Source organism: Sarcophilus harrisii, chromosome 1 (assembly GCF_902635505.1).
Source record: "Sarcophilus harrisii chromosome 1, mSarHar1.11, whole genome shotgun sequence".
NCBI classification, from domain to species: Eukaryota; Metazoa; Chordata; class Mammalia; order Dasyuromorphia; family Dasyuridae; genus Sarcophilus; species Sarcophilus harrisii.
In genome coordinates this window covers 49,076,388-49,097,636 of record NC_045426.1, presented here as the reverse complement: position 1 = coordinate 49,097,636, position 21,249 = coordinate 49,076,388, and the positions used below count along the sequence as shown (strand labels likewise).

At 38.6% G+C, this 21,249-nt stretch overlaps 1 protein-coding gene across 6 annotated transcripts in view; it reads left to right on the top strand.

Moving 5' to 3' along the window:
- SRGAP3 (SLIT-ROBO Rho GTPase activating protein 3) overlaps positions 1–21,249 on the top strand; it is a 268,193-nt gene that overhangs the window by 225,999 nt on the left and 20,945 nt on the right. For all 6 annotated transcript variants that reach the window (XM_031954495.1, XM_031954488.1, XM_031954480.1 and 3 more), the window contains 4 exons: positions 9,578–9,712; positions 12,588–12,693; positions 13,702–13,929; positions 15,053–15,132. In XM_031954495.1, the coding sequence (XP_031810355.1) occupies positions 9,578–9,712; positions 12,588–12,693; positions 13,702–13,929; positions 15,053–15,132 (549 nt within the window). The remainder of the gene's footprint in view (positions 1–9,577; positions 9,713–12,587; positions 12,694–13,701; positions 13,930–15,052; positions 15,133–21,249) is intronic.

The window sequence follows — 21,249 nt, the reverse complement described above, 5'->3', positions numbered from 1 at the left end:
GGGCAGGGGAGAACCCTAATGGCAGTCAGGCGGTTGAAATTTAGAAGGATGGGGTACAGAAAAAAAATAAAGGGCCATTAAACATTTGGAGCTCTTGCGATTAGGTTGAGGCTCTTGACTTTATTTGAAGAATGAGCAACTCTATCTAAAATATGGATCTGGGGACTGACCAAGAACCTCAAGAAATATCAATTCCCAAACTACTATCTACTTCTGGTAACTCTTGTGAGAGTTAAAAAAATATATATCAGAAGGGATCTAGAAAGCATTTCTATTAATTAGATTGTATAGGCTTGGGCATTAAATTTGAATCTGAGGAGCTCAGCCACCCAAGTGGTGTTTTTAATCACTGTTATTGATTGTGGGGTCTGGAGGCAGATTTTAAGGTCTCTGAAAATAGGATTTGGATTTCCAGACTAAGGGTGTCAAACTTAAATAGAAACAGGTCCCCGAAGAATTAACACAAATTAACATTAACTTTGTTGTATTGTATTTGTATTCATTTTGTCAAACATTTCCTAATTACTTTTTAATGTAGTTCCTAACAGCATTAGGGAGAATTGCTGTCTGCTTGTGGCAATGGGCCTCCAGTCTGACATCTCTTAGATTATCATTTAGCCAATCAGCAAAAAAGAGTCGTTTCTGGTTCTGGCACTGTACTAGTGCTAAGAATATAAATATAAAGAGTGAAACAAACCCTATCCTCAAGGAGCTTATGTTCTCTGAGGAAATAGTAAGACCATATATACAGAAATATACAATGAATACAAAGAAAAGAAATGATAATTAGTTGGGAAGAGCTCCAAATGTTTAATGGCCCTTTATTTTTTTTCTTTACCCCATCCTGCTAAATTTCAACCTCCTGACTGCCATTAGGGTTCTCCCCTGCCTTAAAATGTCCATTTTCTTTGCTTTCTCTTTGAAGCACATCTTTCATTCTTTCAGAGAACTCTGTGTTTCCTTGAAAAGCATAGAGAGGAGAGAAGTGCTCTTCCAGCCCTTTCACCTTCTCCTCTAGGAGGAAGATCAATTCATATTTTGTTGGTAGGTGTAGGGAATCAGGAAAAGCTTCATGTAGAAGCTATGTGTTGAAGAGAGGTATCATGATTTAAAATATTAGAAAGATAAGCTCCTAGCCAGGGGTGGAAAATGGTAAAAATACGTCAAACCAGAGACTTGTAGTTTGATCACGAGTGTTTTAAAATGAAAATGGAAGGAGACATCTTTCCAACATCTATCTGCCAAGACTCAGACTACCATAGACAATATGTAGGAACAATGTAGGAAGAATATTAGTAGATAGAAATAATAATTTATAGGAAACGATTTTGAAGAAGAGACCCAACCATCAATCCTTGCATCTCTGAGCTTTACAGACAAATGCCAAAGCTTGGGCAATAGATAAAAAGAATGAAAATGGTTCAAACAGAAATGTGAAAATTTGGTCTCAATGGTATATTGAGACTTGATGGGGTGGAATCCATAACTAGAATACAACAATTAAAGGGAATGTGTTATTTAAAAGCAACAGAATAGATAAAGACAAAGAAGGGTAAAGGATGACAGCTGGTATCATTTAGGTGGATGTTGACAACATCGTCATAGGTTAATGCAACAGAGGGCATGGACAAAAGGAGGAAGTATTTGATGAGCCTGGAAAAAATAGAAAAAAGTCTGGAAAAAATGAAGATGTAGTTATAGTAATGGTAGGACACTTCATCATCTAAACATCTGTGAAACTCTTGATAAAAGGCATACTAGCTGATAGACTCTTGACTCACCTTAATGACGATTTTTCATTTTTCAAAAGATACACATGACAGTAAGAGTATCGACTGGATTCTGTCCAAAGAAGGAAGGATTGGTTGATAAAGTATAAATGATACAAACCTTGGGAAAGATCACCATGCCATCCTAGAATTTATAATAGAAAAAGAGAAGAAAATCAAACAGTGTGACTTATAAACTAGATTTGGAAAGAATGAATTCAAATATTCTGAGAACGCATGGTCTAAAATTCTAGAGAGTGATCTAATCCACTCAAGAAGGGTAGAAAATTCTCAATAATGAAATTCTCATTAAAAAATAACACATTATTATGATTATGTGGATCTACCAAGAATTCATTGAATATCTTATATTTTTAAAACAGAAACACTGGAGATGAAAGTCACAGGGGATAATTGAAGATGAATATAAATCAGCATATAAATGTTAGCTGCTATTATTATTATAGCATCATTTTATAAGAATAAGTTGTGGATAACTATAAATGTCCCTGTATCATTTAGTAGTTCTGTTAATGATTTTAATAAAAATATGGAGGGCACGTTTATCAGATTTGTACATGTCACATTGTTGAGAAGGATAGATAATATTTACTGGATGACAGAGTCAAGAATTGAAAGATTTAAATAAATTAGATCTGTGTTTCATAAGAAGAAATATGATAGGAACAGATGCAAACTCTATATATGGGTTCAAAAAAATCAACTTCACAAGTACAAGATGATAGGAACATGGTTAAATAACATTTCTTCTTAATGGTTTGCATGTCAACAGTGTGATAAAATGGCCCAAAGCTAAGTGATCTTTGACTGTGTTGAGAAGCTGACTTCCAGAACAAAGGAGGCTGATGATTCCTTTGTCCTTCCTGGACCAGATCATTTCTAAGTGCCATATCTCATGAAGGAGCCACAGATATTTAGTCTAGGTATCTGTCTTCAGTTTTTGAAAATCTGTCTTGGAAACAATAAATTAAATCATCTTTTAAGAGATTAAAATGTGCTTTGGCTCTGGAGGGGCAGGTTTTAGAGTGATGTAAATAACTTTCTGACAATTAAAAGTATTTTAAAGTATGACATCCATCTTTGGAGGATTCCCTCTGGAGGATGAATGACCCCTTTGGGGAGAGGAAAGATGTTATAGAAGCAGTTTCTTCTGTTTCAATTAGGTGACCTCTATATATTCCACCTCGAAGATTTTTGGTTTATGGGATTCTGTGGTTCCTCCACGTATTTTTTTTGAAACCTTTCTCCTTAGCCTGTATCTTTCCCATCTTTTTCCCCTACTCTGTGTTGATCATTCAGTCACTCCTGCTTGACTATCCACATGATTCAGAATCATGGTACCCCAGGTAGTTAGGATACCTAGGGCCGGGACCAGGAGTGGGCAACAGCTGCACAGACTACTGGAGTACCAGTCAGGTGGTGCTGTTGGTCAGCTAGAGAGAAGTCAGGGTAAGGAGCAGTAGGGTCAAGACAACAGGGAGTTTTAGCCTTGGACTTGGATCCCGCATCTTTGTCTGTTATTATGTACAAGAGTAAGTGTGGATATACAAGGAGGATTGAGCTGAACATGGTATTAAGGAAACTGTCAACACTTGCTGATTATAGATCATGGAGAACAGAGAATAAAAGAACTGTAAGCATTTGGTTTGACTGCGTAAAAGTAATACTAATTGAAGTTATTCGTATGAGCTGCTAATTATTTAGGTCTAATTACCATGCAGCGCAATAGTAATTATGCATATCATTCAATATGTCAGATCAACTTGGTTAAAAGTTTTATTTGATGAAAACACTGAAGTATTCAGGCTTGTCCAGTTGTATGGCAAGTTCATAACTGAAGCATTGAAGGGATTTTTAATAGGGATGCAAGGTTCTTGCGGGGTTAAATGTCTTTTTTTAGTCAGGTCTGTAAAGTCATGGGGCATATGGAGGTTTTCCTAATGGATCCATCTTTAGGTAATCTCAAGGCTCCCAAAGACACGTTGAGACACAACCTACCCTATTAGATCTAATAAATTATGTTATAATCTATTAATTATATAATATTGGATCTACCCTTGTTTCTTCATTCACATGTCCTTTTCTTGACACATTAATCAACATGATTCATAGGATTTAGGGCTCAGGTAGTTCAACTTCTTCATTTTGTACATGAGGAAATAGAGAATTAGGGAATTTAATTTGTCCAGAATCTCAAACAGAATGCATTGTCCTTAAAGTGGAGCTTCTTAAGCAGACGCTTTGGAAGTTTCCCTTCTCAGAATACAGTTTTTAAATAATTGAAGGAAATAACCAATTTTCTTTAAAGGTTAGTGAAAACAAAAGTGGAATATTTTTTTTTCTTTCCAAGTTCATGGATCCCCTGAAATCTGTTCATGGACACCTTGGGAATCCTTGGAATCTGGATAAAGAATTCTTTCTCTAGACTAAAGAAAATGGATTCTTCTTGGAGGTCTTTAAACAAAAGTTGGGTGCCCCATTATTTGGCCATTGGGTGTTAGTGAGGACTCTTTTTCATGTATACCTTGGACTAGATAACTACTGAGATCTATTCCAACTACAAAATTCTGTGATTTTGTGATTTGGACACAATATTAATAACAATAACATGGTCACATTTACATAGTATTTTACTTGATCTCATTTGTTACTCACAGCAACCTCATGAAGTAGGTGCTATTATTATCCTCATTTTATAGGTGAGGAAATTGAGATTAGTTAATTGACTTGACCATATTACATTCATACAATAAGTATCTTATTTAGGCTTCAAACCCAGTTCTCTCCTAACTTCCCTTCTTAAGTGCTAGCTGACATCATTGGGTATCTTTTCTATTTTTACCCAATTGGATTTCATGTACTTTTAGCCACTAGGTTTAATGCTTTACTTTGGGCATCCTGACTTCCATGTACAATCTCTTTCCAATTTCTTGGCATACTCCAAGTCATGGGCAGATCTATTTTATAACTGACAATAAAGGTAGGAGGATTAGGACAATCCCCAAAGCAGGACCTGTGGAATTAGAAAGAATTTAGGAGGTCCATTTAATCTAAAGGTTCTTAAACTTTTTAGTCTCAGGATCCCTTTACACTCTTAAAATTTATTGAGGATATCCTCCAAGAAAGAGTTTTTATTTATGTGGATTATATCTATTGATATTTATTGTGATAGAAATTAGATGGGTACCTAGGTGGCACAGTGGATAGAATGACAGACCTGGAGTCAGGAAGATACATCTTTCTGATTTCAAAACAGGCTTCAGACATTTACTAGCTGTGTGACCTTGGGGAAGTTGCTTAACCTCCTCTGCCTCAGTTTCCTCATCTATAGAATGATCTAGAGAAGGAAATGGCAAATCACTCCATTATCTTTGCCAAGAAATCCCTAAATGAAGTCTTGAAGAGTTGTATATGAATGAAAAATGACTAAAGAACCCCAACGAGGAAATTCAGATATCTTATTTTTGTTTTGAAAATAGTTTTGATCTGATTTCCTTCACAGGTTAATTGTACACTATTTCAAAGTCCGATTCTTTTTGTACAGCAAAATAACTGTATGGACATGTATACATATATTGTATTTAACTTATACTTTAATATATTTAACATTTATTGGTCAACCTGTCATCTGGGGGAGGGGGTGGGGGAAGGAGGGGAAAAGTTGAAACAAAAGGTTTTGCAATTATCAATGCTGAAAAATTACCCATGCATATAACTTGTAAATAAAAGGCTGTAATAAAAAAAGTGAAAAAAAAATAAATGTACACAAAGAAAAAAGAGTAAAGATGAAAGCATTGTAGAATTTGATAAAAGATTAATAAAAATTTATTTTAAAGAAAAAAAAAAGAAAACAGTTTTGATCTTGAGAACCTTCTGAAAGGGTCTTGGGGGTTCCCAGGGAGTCCCGGATCATATGAACTACTGAAATGTCTCACCCCATGTGACAGCCTTTATTAGATCATCTCCAAGAATTATTTGTTCATCTGGGTGCTGTTTGTGCCCTCCCACTGATGGTGAGCTCCCTCTCACTGCTTCAGAGGTCCAATCATTTGGTTTCTTATATTGACACTTATCCTTTATACTGCTCAGCACTGAGAAGTTCCTTCCTTAGGCAGCACCATTTTCCAAGGGCAGTACCTGCTGCTGTCATGTGCCTGACCTCCCTATGGTGATGCTGAAGAATATTGAATAGCTGTCCTGTTTATAATAAATTGAAGTGAGCCTTGGGCACAATCCATTCTACTGGATCAATTTCTTAAGACAATAGCCATGACATTCTTTCTAGGACTAGCCCCATCCCATGTACCAGTTCTGCCTTCTTGCCTTCCTAATTAGGCGGCCCATTGGATAGGCGAGCCCTTAGCTGCTCCTGGCGTCAAGGACACAAATCAGACCTCAGATATTATTTGCTGAGTGACTCTCTTAATCTCCCTCTGCCTCAGTTTTCTCATCTGTAAAATGGGGATTAAAAAATAAAGCTCTACAACTCTAAGCAAATCATTTAGCCTGTCTTGGTCTCAGTTCCTTCAATTACAAAATGAGGATTAATAATAGCATCTACCTCACAGAGTTGTAATGAGGAGGATCAAAAGAGGTATTTGCAAATTGTATTAAGTACAGTGCCTGACACTTTGTTGACACTTTTCCTTTCCTTCCTTCCTTTCCCACTCTGTTCCTCTCCATCTCAAATATATCTTACCCTTGCCCTCTTCAGGTAATTCCTGTCTATCCTTAATCAGTTCCTCTACTGATTGGTCCCTTTGCAAGAATGACCTCCCAGAATTTCTCTTTTAGGAAAATTTGTCTACTTTCTCTGTGAGTGATAATCAAGTCCCAATCCTCTCTCTTGCTACTTTATGCTGCTCAGCACTAGCCCACAAATAGTCTGGTAAGTTTTGCTCATTATCCTTTCTAACCCTCCAGGACACAATCATTCCATCTCTTCTCTAGCTTTCATCTTTTTGTCTGATTCCAAGTTTCCTATTTTGGATCACCTTTAGTGTTGCTATCTCCTTGGCAACAAGATGGTCTTAACATGTCTCTGTATCTCTCTTCCCACCCACTCTTCACATCCCACACATTCTAGCTTGTGACTAAATTCTCTCCAAACCAGCATGCTGTGTGTTTCCCTGGTGATTGTTTGGTGTTTAAATCCTCCACTTGAATCTCTTTAGGATGCTAACTGTTCAACCCTTTTTTAAAAGAAATTATGATCTTGCTCCTTTTTTTCCTCCAATTCAGAAGTGGTTCCTTCCAACTTTATGGATGAAGCCATTGACAAAAAGTAACATTTTTCCTTCTTTCCAGTACTTTTCAAAGTGAACAGATTCCACATCAAGTGTGAGAGGCTTATTGTTTCTAAATCTTTCTGGTTTCCCTGAAAAGGAGGTTAGAAGATCTGGATTTTAGCCCTGGCTCTGTCACTAACTCGTTCTATAATCTTAGGCAGATTATGAACATCTCATTTTCCTCTTTTGTAAAAGGAGATTGAATAAAATGTTCTGTTAAGGTCCCCTTCATTTCAGTCTGTCTTTTATTCTCTCTCTAGACATTGATTATTTTACCTCTTCCATCAATCTTAAACTTAAAAAAATTCTAGGAAGCTGTCATGTTTCAGAAACCATGTTTCTAGTAGTATTAAGAAAGAAACTTGACTAAATTACAGGCAGGCAAGACAGTAAAGTACTTACTGTTTCTGGACTTTAGTTTCTTTTTCAATAATGAGATAACAAGGGTGTCTCTGTCTCTGTCTCTCTCTCTTTCTCTGTCTTTTTCTCATCTCACATCTCTTTTAGATTTCTAAAGTGCTTTATATCTATTATCTTCTTACATTGTTCATCATTTAGTTCAAGCATTTATTTAGTTTTTAGTATGTGCCTTTAGGACTTTAAATCCCAGAAAAAACAAACTAAAGTGAAAATAAGGTTCATGTTCTCAAGGAGCTTCCATTCTGATGGGAGAAACAAAATACAAATAACTATGTACATATAATTTCCCCATGTGTGAGCGCTCTTTATTGGACTAAGTTCAACGGGGAATGGGAAAGGAGTTTGGGATCCAGCCACCTTTCATAAAGGAATTACAACCTGGTTGATGATGAAAGAGTCATATGCTTGAAAGAGTTAAAAACATTGAGAGAAAGTTGTATGCTCATGGAATAAAACAGGAATAAAGAAAGAGACAGGGATAGAGGGAGAAAAAAGGGGAGGACATTCCATGATTTGGGGGATAAAGGGAGAAAAAAATGAGAAAATGGCACATAGTAGGCTCCTGGCCTAATGATGCTGATTCTTATCAGAGTATATTTTAAAGAAATACTTGACATTTTTAATACTTTAGCAATCAAACTATAGTTTGAAGTATTGCTGAGAGAAATAGGACACGTATATCAGCGACTACAATGATTAGCACAGTGCCTGCCACACAGTAGGTGCTTAATAAATATTTACTGATTACGTTGCAAAGCAGAATATGTTACATGCCCCTCAAAAGATACCAATTCATCTTGCTATATAGGGATGGAAGAGGAAGGAAGCACAAGCCTCTTCCCTGGACCCTTCCCCAAACCCTGGATTGATCAGAAAGAGCTTTCTCAGTTACTTATACCCTGCTGTGAATGAAATTATTACTGTAGATGTAGATAAGGGGAAATCAGCTACTATGGACTGGGGCAAGAGGGACTTCAGAGTTTGGAAGATTCAAAAGAGGGAGGGACAACAAACATCATCTAAGCTTAAGTAATGTCTGTTGTCTATTGGGCGTCTGAGCTTTTGCCAGGTAGTTCCTTTCTAAAGTGAATGGGGCACAAGTTAAAAACAAGTAAATATTTCTAAGAAATGAATGTTGAATCAATTTCTTTGTCATTCTCGAGTGTAATGCTGTGGATTAACGAATGACAAATAATTTTGTTCTTTAAAGCTGTAGCTTTCTAATCAGGCAGCAAGGTATAGAGTCTAGCATGCTGAATTTGGAAGGAGAAAGCTTAGATTTGGATCTCTTCTCTGACTCTTTATTAACTAGATGTCCTGGGACAATCAGTTAACATCTGAGTCTATTTTCTTATCTGCAACATGGGGATGATAATTCCTGTAGCTGTTGTAAGGCTCAAATGCAATAATATTTGTAAAGTACCTTGTAAGCCTTAAAATATTATGCAAATGTTAATCATTATAAATTTAATTGGAGGTTAGTGATTCAGGAGTCGTGGGAAGGACTTTAAAAGAATCATCCTTGTCTTGCCCTCCTACATTTAGGAGTAATTGTATTCTCCTGGAATACTGGCTTCATAAAATGGGCAGTATAACAGGATAAGTGGCTTCAGGCCCTTCCTAGCCATGGGATCTTAAGTTTAGTGACTTAATCTGCCTCGGTTTCCTCATCTGTAAAATGGGGGTAATGATAGTACCAACTTCCCAGGGTTGTTGTGAGATTAAAATGAGGCAACATTTGTAAGATGCATGGCAAATCTCTAAGCCCTACATAAATGCTACATTTTTTGTTGTTGTTCTTTTTGTTATGACTCTCTGAATCCTCTCAAGAGATAGCTGGAAGCCTCCTGTCCTTCCCTCTTCTTTCTCCATGATGATTTTAGGAGTGGTACATCCCAGTGTGATGATGCTTAATTGAAAGAGCCTTGTTAAGTTAGGACATGCTGGGAAAGCACAGGAAAGTTCCCATCCTATGTGCTGCTTTTCTGATCAGCCTGGGCTGCGGGTCATCTCTTCTAGCTAATTGAACAGTTCCTGCTGTCTAATCAGACTGAAAAGTCATCTTCTATATCTGTTCAGGTGAAGATCCCCTGGCGGATGACCAGAATGAAAGGGATATTAATTCAGTGGCTGGTGTCTTAAAGCTGTATTTTCGAGGACTGGAAAATCCACTCTTTCCCAAGGAAAGATTTCAAGATTTGATATCCACAATCAGTAAGTACTCATGGAGGGGGTGGGAAGAGGCGTTTCCAAGAACAAGGAGTAATAATCAAAAAACCTTCAAAGGAAAAAGAACATCAGTCACCTATTGATAATTGCCCAAGTTTTGAACTGTCCTCAAACCGAGTTTTAACTGTTCCAGGAAAATAAGCTCAAGGGGCAGCTTACTTTTATTATAGGATTGTTATAAATTAGCCTAAACAAACTGGATCAACAAGCCTTCGTTAAGCACCTACTATGTGCCAAACATTATAAGGTGATAAGAAGACACAAATTAAAGAGTCCTTGCCCTCATGAATCTTACATTGTATTGAGAAGAGAATGTATAGAAATAGGTATCTTTAAAATAAAAAAGATAATTTGGAGGGAGGGAGAGAGTTTTTATTAACTGGGGTTATCAGGAGAAACTGAGGTAGGAAAAAGGGTGTGTTTGAGTTGAGTTTTGATGGAAATTGAGCTTTCTAAGAGGTGGTAACGAGGGAGGGCATCCCATGCAAAGGCAGGGAGTGTCTTGTATGAAGAAGAGTCATAGAAACATTTTAAGCTGGATCATACGTAGAATATATGAAAGGCAGTAATGCTGAATTAGCCTGGAAAGGCATATTGAAGCCTGGTTATGAAAGGCTTTAAATTTCAAACTGTGTATTTTACATATGATCCCAGAGGTAATAAGGGATCAGTTTTCTGAGCAGTGAAATAATATGGTCAGGCCTGTGTTCAAGGAATATCATTTTGGCATCTATGCAGAGAATGGATTAAAGAGAAGAGAGAAGTAATATAGAAAGAAAAATTAGGAAGCTGTTGAAATAACAGAGGCAAATAACAATACGAATTCTGACATAAGGTAGCCATGTTGGTAGATGGAAGAATACAGATGTGAATTATGTTCTGGAAGTAGAATCAATAAAATTTGACAACTGATTAGATATATATAGTCAGAGAGACTGATGAATTAGGAGGTGACTCTGAGGTTATCAACCCAAGTAAAGAAAAGGACAGTATGGTGCTCTTGGCAGAAACAGAAATTCAAAAAGGGGGTGAGATAGGGAATGATAAAGTAAAGGAGACTAAGAAAAAAGTCAGATAAATAAGAAGAGAATTAGTAGTGCTAGCAAATTTTAGAGAAGAATCTCCAGGAAGAAAGGGGGATCAGTGGTCCAGAATAGCAGAAAGGTTTAGAAAAAGGGGAATTGACAAAAGGTCATTTCATTGACAGTTAAGAGATTATTGTCCACTATGGAGAGAGCTGTTTCAGTTGGGTAATAAGGTTGGAAGCCAAACTGCAAAAGAGAAAAATAAGTGAGAAGAAAATTAGAGACAATGAGAACAGACATCATTTCCCCTCCTAAGGATTTGATTGAAAGAGAGTGGAGAGATATAGAATGATCACTTGAAAGGATGGTTTAGTCTAGGCTTGAGTATGAAAGCCTAGCAGGAGCCAATATATAGATAGAGATTAAACATCAGAGAGAATGCAGAATGTTTGTGGCGATAATCTGACAGAGGATGTGAAATTTTTGGTTCAGGGGAGATGTGGGTCTTGATGGGGAGAAGGGATACTGATTACAGACTAGAAGAAGGGATAAAAAGATAGAGCAGTTAAATGGTACGGTGAAAAAAGTACTATAAAGGTAATTAGAAGATTTGCTTTCCTTTGATACTGTCGCTGCCTTTCTGACAGTTTCCTCATCTGTTAAATGAGCAGGTTGAACTAGCTGATCTCTAGTCATGAATTCAAGCCTTCTGTGATTTTCCCAGGTTTGAGTCTCTTCCTCAATCCTCCCTCATGGGCCTCCAATTGCAGGTGACCTTATGAGCTTTCCATCATTTCCTATAATGGTATTTGGACCAGAAATGCTCTCAGAAAACTGTCTCTCCCTTGGATGTGACATATATGCCTCGAGGAATGGCATCATGACAGGCAGGAAAGACAACTTTAACTTTACCCAGTTAATTCCATCTCTTGCTGTGATGGTGTCTTGAGTGGATGTTAGAACTTCCTACGCTCTCTTCTGACTTAGTTGCCCATTAGAATATAAACTTTGTGGTTAAAAGCTATTTTTCAATTTGTCTTGCTATCATAAGATGATCCTCTCACTGACCTAAACTTCTGACCTAGGTCATAGATCGAGAGCTAAGGTCCACTCATCATCCTCATTAACTTTACAGAAAAGGAAACTGAGGCTCAAAGTTGCACAGGTGGTAAGCACAGAATGCAAACTTATGTTTAGTGATTCCAAAGTCAGCCATCCAGGTTCATCACTTTTTCTATCATATCCCCAGTGCAGAGCCTGGCACATAGTAAATGTTTTAATAAATGCTTTGTAAAGTGCTTTAATAAATGTCATTGTAGCTCCAGCCATGTTTACATGAATACATCAGCTCTTGGATCTAATTTATCCACATAAAAAGTAAGAAAAATATGGAATGTACCTCTATTTATATAGTGCAATTTCAGCATAAATGAATCAATTATATTTATGAAGCATCTTCCATTGTAGAAGCCATGATTGTGGGCTTTGTGGGAGCATCTAAGAAGCTTAAGACAGGTTTGTTCTCTTGGAATCTCCAGTCTTTCTGGGGAGACAAGATGTGCACCAGAAGCATAGCAAAGGCAGTATATCTTTCAGACCTCAACTGTACATTATATACTGTAAATGCCATATTCAGAATGAGAAAAAGTCATGAAAGTTGGAGTCAAATGAAGTGAGGCAATTTGCTGTTCTCCCTTTATTGGAGCTGCCCAAAACAGGAGCCAAAGTTAAGTTTGGGCTGGGGAGCGGAGGTCAGAATCCTGACAAGATGCTCCCACTGGGCCCACTGAGCTTCAGTCTCACCTTAGGGGGATCCTGGGGGGCTTGTGTTTTAGAAATGGAGAGCCCTGCAGAGAGAGTGCACCTGATCCAGCAGATTCTTGTCACCTTGCCTCGAGTGGTCATCGTGGTCATGAGATACCTCTTTGCTTTCCTCAACCAGTGAGTCCATTTTTCTTCCTCTTTCCCCTAAAAAGCCCCTGTTCCTCCTCATCAGAAGTGGAATAACTCAGATGTTATTTGGCCCTAATCTTGAGAAAGAGGTTCTTGGACCCTGCCATGTTAATGGTTAAAGCTGCAAGGATCTTCTCCCTGAGATTTGTTTCTTGAGTTCTTAGAGAGACACAAAATAGAAGGTGAGCATAGGAGCTGCCCTCATAGCAAGATGTTGTTGAGATGTGTGGAAAGCTGAGTGAGCCATCAGTGTTTCTGGGACTCAACCCTGATGAGACATAAACTTGGGAGATCCAGGAGCCACCTGCTCAGGCTCTCATCACTATGGGAAGGGGATGGGAATCAGCTCCTCCCAAATGTTAGAGATCCGTACTGGAACAGACCCACTGAGAAACTGGGTAGGGGCAAAGCCTTCTGTGCTCCCCAGCTCTGTAGGGGCCCTTTCTTCTCATCGGAACCCTCTTCCTTTGTGTTCATTTTTTGTGTTCTATTATGCTAATTCTTTTGGGGTTCCTGTGAGGAGAAAGGAGGAATCCAGATGTGTTATTACTAACAATTCAGTGGAAATTAGTTTAATGTCTTTGTCTCTCCCCACCCCTACCCTTGATACTTATGGCAGATGTTTGTCTATATAAAAATATATATAGGGAAAAATGATCCAAAGGAATGAATCAATGATCATCATCTGACTGGGAAAGATATTGACTGGGAGAAGCTTTCCCAGAACCCCTCAAAACATACCATGCATAAGACATCTACTTCACGTAATGATAAAGACCATGGACAATTCTGCTGGAATCAGTGGGAGCCTGTATTTTCCTTCTGCCACTTTTCCTTTCCCTGTCCCTACCACGTTGTTGTTAGGAAGGCACAACCTTCAACAACTTCCAAATTCCTCTGAGGGTGGGAGCTCATGGTTATCATCCCCATCAGCCCGGGGAGCCCCATCAAAGAAGACACTACTCTCATCTTATCTCATGGGGGTTTCTATTTCAGCCTGTCCCAGTACAGCGATGAGAACATGATGGATCCCTACAACTTGGCCATCTGCTTTGGACCAACCCTCATGCATATCCCAGATGGACAGGACCCCGTCTCGTGCCAGGCTCATGTCAATGAAGTCATTAAAACCATCATTGTCAATCACGAGGCCATATTCCCCAGCCACAGGGAACTGGAAGGGCCAGTATATGAGAAGTGCATGGCTGGAGGGGAAGAATATTGGTAAGGTCCTAGTCAGTGGTACCCTCTCATTACGGAGAAAAGCTCAGACCTGGCTGCTCCTGACCCATTTTCAGAAAAGTTGGAGAGTGGTTGACCCCCATCTTCTATACACTAATCATTCATGTATTTTATTCTTACAAACTTTTTCTTCTTAAGTGTAAATAAACATTGGCTTTTTGGCTTTCTCATAAATATTCCTTATCCAAGTCTTTCTCCATCTTTGTGATTATAAATGACTTGGAGATTTGTCTTGGCACGGAGACAGCCACCAAATTAAAGCTTTCAAACCATTAGTCTTAGTGTAGAAAAGGACCTCTCTAGTTTTCTTGGTCTATTCTCCTTCAGGCAGGTACAAAAAACATTATTCCCATTTTACAGATGAAGCAACTTAAGTCCCTGAGGAATTAAATGACTGTTCTAAACTTGGAAATTGGGCATCAGGTAATATGTTGACTTGTCCAGGTTCTGAAATGTTCTCTAAGTCAAGTCAGCAAGCATTTGTTAAGCATTTATTACGTATTAAATATGGAGATGTAAAGAAAGGCATAAATAGTTTCTGTTTTCAAGGATTTTCTATTCTAATGGAGGAGACACCATAGAATAGTTATGTTCATACAAGACATAAGTAACCTAGCATAAGATTCTATACTTTTATTCTTAGTCTAGATAGAGACCCATCATGGTCTCTATCTTCAATTATGCAATGAGCTTTCCATGTGGAAGAGCAATTGAACTTATTCTTTGTAAATTCAGAGAACAGAACTAATTCAAGTGGACATAGATTAGGAAGCAGATTTTTACTTAATATAAAGAATTTCATAATAGTTGGAGTTGTCTTGAGATGAAATGTGTTGCTTCATCTGGTAATGACTTCTCCATCATGAGGTTCCACCAGAAGCTGGATCACTTATTGGAGATGCACAGGATTAAAAAGTTAAATTGAATTAATGTTTTCTGAGGTCCTTTCCAACTCTAGGATTCATTGGGAATAGGCATGTTACGTGTGTGGAGGATGGGAGAAGGGAAGATACTCATCTGACACAAGATCAGAGCTGGTGTCCAGTGAGACTGCCCGTGAGTGGGGAGCATCCCGTACAAGCCTCCTCTTCTTGTTTCATTGCAGTGATAGCCCACATAGCGAACCAGGGACAATTGATGAAGTTGACCATGACAATGGCACAGAGCCTCATACCAGTGATGATGGTAAGTGGGGGGTACATGGAGATGGGGAGCAGAAACCCAGGGGCCAAGGACATAATGAGTAGAAAACATTCTTGGTTTGATTTTAGGTACCTATGTGTCTCATGACCTAAGCTGTTGAACCAGAAACACCTCTGTGAATCTCTCTAGCCCAGTGGTCTCCCAACTTTTTTGATTGTACTCTCCTATCAGTCAAATATCTTTTTGAGTAAAATCCCATAAAATATACATATATATATTTATTCATGTATAAATTAAATACATATATCATTGTGCTCACATATTATATGTTATAAAAGATATATACAACACGGACATTTTAAAAATTGAGATAAAGATGAAATGGACAATATTTAAAAAATATTTTATTTATCTACCTATAAAACCAATAAAATATTTATTCTGCTTACAAAACAAAACTCTATGTATGTCCTGGGGAATAGAGAGGATTTGTAAATAATAATTGTTGGTCAGTAATTATTCAATTTATTTGATTCATGTAGCTAATAGTTTTAGTTTCCTTTTAATTGTAAGACACATAATACAACAATGAAATAATAGATCCTGATAGTCAGTGAACAAAACAACTTTTGAGCAGGAGTCTTGTTTCTCAGTATGCAGATATTCCATAAACTATAAGCAGACTGTCTTTGATTTCACCTTGACAGGAAGTTTTTCTCAATTTTATGGATGTAGTGCAGCTTAGTGGATGGGATCATACCGTAATTTTCCAATGCTCTTTGGATATTTTAGTTGTTTTTTCATATGCGTGTGAAGAGCAGCAAGAAAAATGGTTTGGATGCATGATAAAGTAGGAAGAATAATGTAGAATAATTCTGGAAGGGTAAATTGAGATCAGATTGTGAACAGTTTTAGGGAATTTATATTCCGCAGGGAACCATTAGTTTGGAGTTGACATGGTTAGATCTTCACTTTGAGAAAATCACTAGGCAACTAATTAGAGAATGGATTGGGATCTGGAAAGACTTGAAGCAAGGAGATCAATCAGAAGTTGGCCCATCAACAAATCTTTATGAAGTGCCTACTGTGTGCCAGGCATTTTTGCAACAGTGCCCAAGTGATGAGGGCCTGAGCTAGAATGAAAATTGTGTGAGTAACGAGAAGGGGATAATGTGAGAGGTTCTGAGGAGGCAGAGATGACCATTTGGGGCACTTGTTTAAACATGTAGGGGAAGATGAGGAGGTGAGCCTGAATGGCTAGAAGAATGGTTGGTGGTACTAGGGAAGTTTGGAAGAGGGATTGGTTTGGAAGAAAAGATGAGATAATGGAATTTGCAATGGTAGGTACAGCCCATATGTGCCTGCTTATCCTGGAAGACTCAAGATGTCCCACCTAAAATGAAAAGGGGGAGTGAGACTCTGATGTCTAGGAGTGAAGAGACCTTTTTTCAAGGGGTACCTGCTTCAATCATAAGATAATCTGGGGGTTGGAAAGTGAGTATTCTGGGAACAAAGGGATTTTCCCAATGGTACTTGTGTATTTACCCTGCAGGTAATAGGTGTTTATATATATATATATATATATATATATATATATATATATATATATATATTTTATATATATATGTATGTAGATAGATAAATGGATAGATGGATAGGTAGGTAGGTAGATAGATAAATAGATTGATAGATAGACAGACAAACAGACAGATGGGTGGATTGATTTTTCACTGTAAGTTTCTTGGATTTTGGATATCTTCCTGGGGAGCTTGCATTGGGAGGTGGGATTGACCTCCCATTGCCTGCATTTACCCAATGATTTCAATTCCTGCATCTCATCTTCTCCTTTTCTTCTTGTTTTGATTTAAAAAAAAAAAAAGGTCTTATTTCTGTGAAATTGAGTCTGGCTCATATTTGACACAGATGATGATGTTAACTTCCCTCTGGAATCAGGTCACCTGTCACATATCTTGCCTCTGGGTTCTTCCAATGGCCTTACTGCCTGAGAGGTGGGTGTTTACTATTGACCCAGGGACTGAGGACCTTGGTGAACAGAAGGGAAGAGAAGGACCCAGGCTTAATTAAGCAGGCTGGATTGATCCATGAAGGAGAAATGGTGCTGTATTTAGTGATCCGTTCCAATGCTCCCTCTAACCCCACTGTCATTCCTTTTTGTTCCGTGAAGTCCCCTTGAAAGAAATTAAGCATCTACCCCTCCTTTTCCCTCAGAGATAGACTGTCACCTGCTTGGTGTTGCATGACACAGAGTTTTCATTGATTTCCTTTGAAGCCACAGCAGAGCGATCTTTCTCCTGCCTGAATGGCCCTAATTATTGGGTCTTTAGAAAGATGGCACAAAGGAGATCTAATTTTGATTATTGACAATTTCAGACACCATCAAAATGCATCTTCTTCCTAAAAATAGAGTTGTCCTGCTGACTTCCTTCTTTCAGCAAAAGGGACCTCCCTTTCCCCATCTCCCAATCCTAAAATCTTGGAACCACCTTTGATTTATTTTCCATCTCCTCTACCAGGAAAAGGTATTTCCAGGTAGAAACTGTGACCTTGGATGATAAAATATACAGGTAAAATCTCATCTGTAAGATGAAGGTGCTGGATTAGATTTAGATTATAAGGTATTAGATTGGATGGCTCTGAGGTTCCTTTCTGCTGTAAAACCATAGCATGAACATACCACAAACCGGTAAATAAATGTCCAGCAACCATTTGCCCATGAAGGTCTTGATGGAATTTAGATGAGACCCCTGCCCTGGAGATAGGGAGCCAGGAGTCATCTACCCAGAGGTAATGCTTGAACCAGCAACAACGTGTGAGATTTTAGGGGAAAGAATGTAGAGAGAAAAAGTCAAAGGCAGAATGTTTTTCAAAAGTGGGAGAAGGAAGAAGATCCAAAGAAAGAATAGCCCAAGAGGTAGAAGGAGAGCCAGGATAATATACTGGAAGCTCAGAAAGTGTGGAGGGGGACAAAGCAAGAGAGGGAGAGACAGCAAGAGAGAGAAAGAAAGAGAGACAGAGACAGAGACAGAGACAGATAGATTAGCAATGTCACATGCTGCAGAATGCGGGCCAGGAAAAGGATGTTGAGTTTGGTAATTCGGCAATTATTACTGATATCTGAGAGAGCAATGTTGGTGTTGAGGAAGTGAGAGAATCCAGCTTGCAGAAAGCTGAGGAAGGACCCACTGGAGGGGAGTGGAGGCAGGAAGAGCTAACTACTCTTTCTAAAAGTTTATCAATGAAAAATAGACTAGAGATGGACAGTTTTCAGGTTACTTGCCATTCCCATGTCAGGTGTGACACATGCAACTACTCCTGTGCTTTTGAGCATCATTTTCTGATGCTTGGACTGCACCTCTTTGTTGCTATTGTTGTTGATATTCTGCTCATCCTTCAAAGCCCAGCTTAAATCCTACCACCTCCAAAACTTTGCTCTTGCCCTATTTATCTTTGTATATATCTGCTCCAAGTGCCTAATTCTGAGTCCTTCTTGTGCCTTTAACTGCTGCATAAATATTCTTTGAATCAAAGGATTCATTAAATAAATGAATGAGATAGTCCCTGACCTCAGGGACCTTACTGTCTGGTGGGTGGGCATGCACACATGTCCAAATATAGATTAACATTTCATTGTTCAATTGTTTTTAGTCGTGGCTGACTCTCTGTGGCCTCGTTTGGGGTTTTCTTGGCGGGGATACTGGAGTGGTTTGCGTTTCCTTCTCTAGTTCATTTTATAGATAAGGAAACAAAGGCAGACAGGGTAAGGGACTTGCCCAGAAGTGTCCAAGACCAGATTTCACCTCAGAAGATGAGTCAGGATTCCTCAGTACAGGTTTGGCCCCCTATGTACCATGGCTGCCCTCCCTCGCTGCCCCTAAAATTAGCATTCTTACAGGCAGCATGTTATAGTGAAGAGTGTTGGAGTCAGGAAGACTGTGACTAAAGGGATTCCCCTTAATCTTTCTTTTGCCTCAGTTTCTTTAACTGTAAAATAGGGGCATGAGTGTAAAGAACACCATCCCTACATCCCAGATGTGATAAACTATGCTGCAAAAATACATTTGCTTTTATCATTACACTATAGTCACATGTGCAGGCGCATTTGGACTCTCTCATCTTGCTCATCCCTGCCTTCCAGCTCTTCCCTCCGTTCACTCATCCCAGACCTCACCCCGTATCCATCCTGACATCCAAGAGCCAAGGATGGCCAAAGGGGAAAAGCAGGGACCAGAGCCCTGAAGCTGCCTCCTTCCCCTTGTCACTGCATCCCTCTAGGTAGAAAGAGCTATTTATCAACACAGATTTCCTGGTTCCAAGAAAACCCTTGGAGATAAAATGTTCTCCTGGAGGCCTGAAGCTGTGAGGGCAAGGACTGTAGGTTGCAGACCCACTTATTCTTCTGGCTCTTGTTGCTAGGCAGAAAGGTAGGTCACAGTCTCATTCTAGTGGGCTGCTGAGAACCAAATTCAAGGCGACAGCAGATGGAATGAAAGTAGACTCTGTATTTTAAGGGAAATGTAATGGTTATTGAAAGATCTCGGTTAATTTGGCCCACTTAGCTGGGCTGTCACTCCATTATTTTATTTTATTTTTTTGCTTCACCAATTTCGGAAGATGATAGGAAAACATCTCTCAGAGATGCGGCCAGGCGAAACCTGCTTAACTGTTTCATCGCTGCTTTCCATTATCACTATCTCACCGAAAGAGCATCAGACCCAGCTGTTCTGACAGCATCCTTGGTGAGCAAAGGTCAAACACTCCTCCTTCATAAGATTTATGAATTGTGCAAACTGGCAGCAACTTTGGAAATCATATCCTCCTTCCTCCTGGTTTTATAGAAGACACAAGGAGGGAGAGAGGATTTACCCTTGATCACAGAGTGAGTTAGTTCAAGAAGCTTAGTAGGTTGGGGGGAGGGGGAGTACAAATAATCAAAAGTCAATCAAGCATTTAATTAATATTTAAATTTACTTAACATTTGCATTTGATTAACTTTGTATTTTATTGAATATTAAACCTAATTTTACATTTTTTGACATTTAAATTTAATTAAATAAGAATTTTATCAAGTATATATTAAACACCTACAATATTTCAGGCACTATGCTAGGCACTGGGGATATATAGAGCAAAAGAGAAGCCATGCTTTCCCTTAGAGACATTATATTCTGCTAGGGAGAAAACAGAGATATGTAAATAAATTGAAAATATATGCAAAATAAATACAGGGTAAGTGTGTGTTGGGAGAGGTGAAGAAAGAGATATTAATGTCTTTAGAGATCTCATACAGGAAGGACTCTTTTATGGAAGCTCAGGATTCCAGAGGTAGAAGTAAAGAAGGAATGGATTTTAGGCATGAGAGACAACTTCTGCAAAGGCTCAGAGATAGGAGAGGATAATAGTTGGATTTTCCTTCTATTTCATCCTTTGTTCACTAAATGTAGTTGTCAAAAACAACACCAAACAGAGAATTATTCATGGAAATGGGAAAAGAAAATAGATGAAGTCTTGAAAGAATCTGGGAAGAACCAAGCATCCAGTTCCTGTCCTCAAGGAGCTTTTAGTCTAGGGGAAGACCCCTCTCTTCTGTGTAGACTGTAGACCTGAACAGATTCCTGAAAGACAAGCAGAGTTTGAACGAGTGGAGAACAGGAAAAAGGGCCTTCTGGGTTGGGAACACTTAAATGAAATAGGAATACACAGGGAATGTTGAGGGATTGTGAGTGATCTAAGAGTTTATGTGGAATTTTGTGAGAGATAAGGCTGAGAATTTAGGATTGTAGGTCTGGGTTTGGAATGGTCCATACCCTTATTTTACAGATGAGGAAACTGAGACCTAAGGAAGTTAAGTGACAAAATGGGTGGGCTTTGAATACCAAGTTAAGGAGTTCAAATAGTATCTTATGGGCAGTGGAAAGCTTGTATGTCTCAAGAGAATGGTAAGAAGAAGATATTAACTGACTGGGTGAAAATCTCTGTAAACAAAGAGATGTCAAGCAGTGAAAACATGGCAACTCAAGCTGAAAAGATGCAAATGGTCGCGGATGTATTCCCTGTTCCTGCAGGTCTTTGTAAGGTTCTCTCTTCAATATCAAGCTGTGATTTCCTCACTGGTGCTTCCTGCCGAGCTCTGTTTAGAAT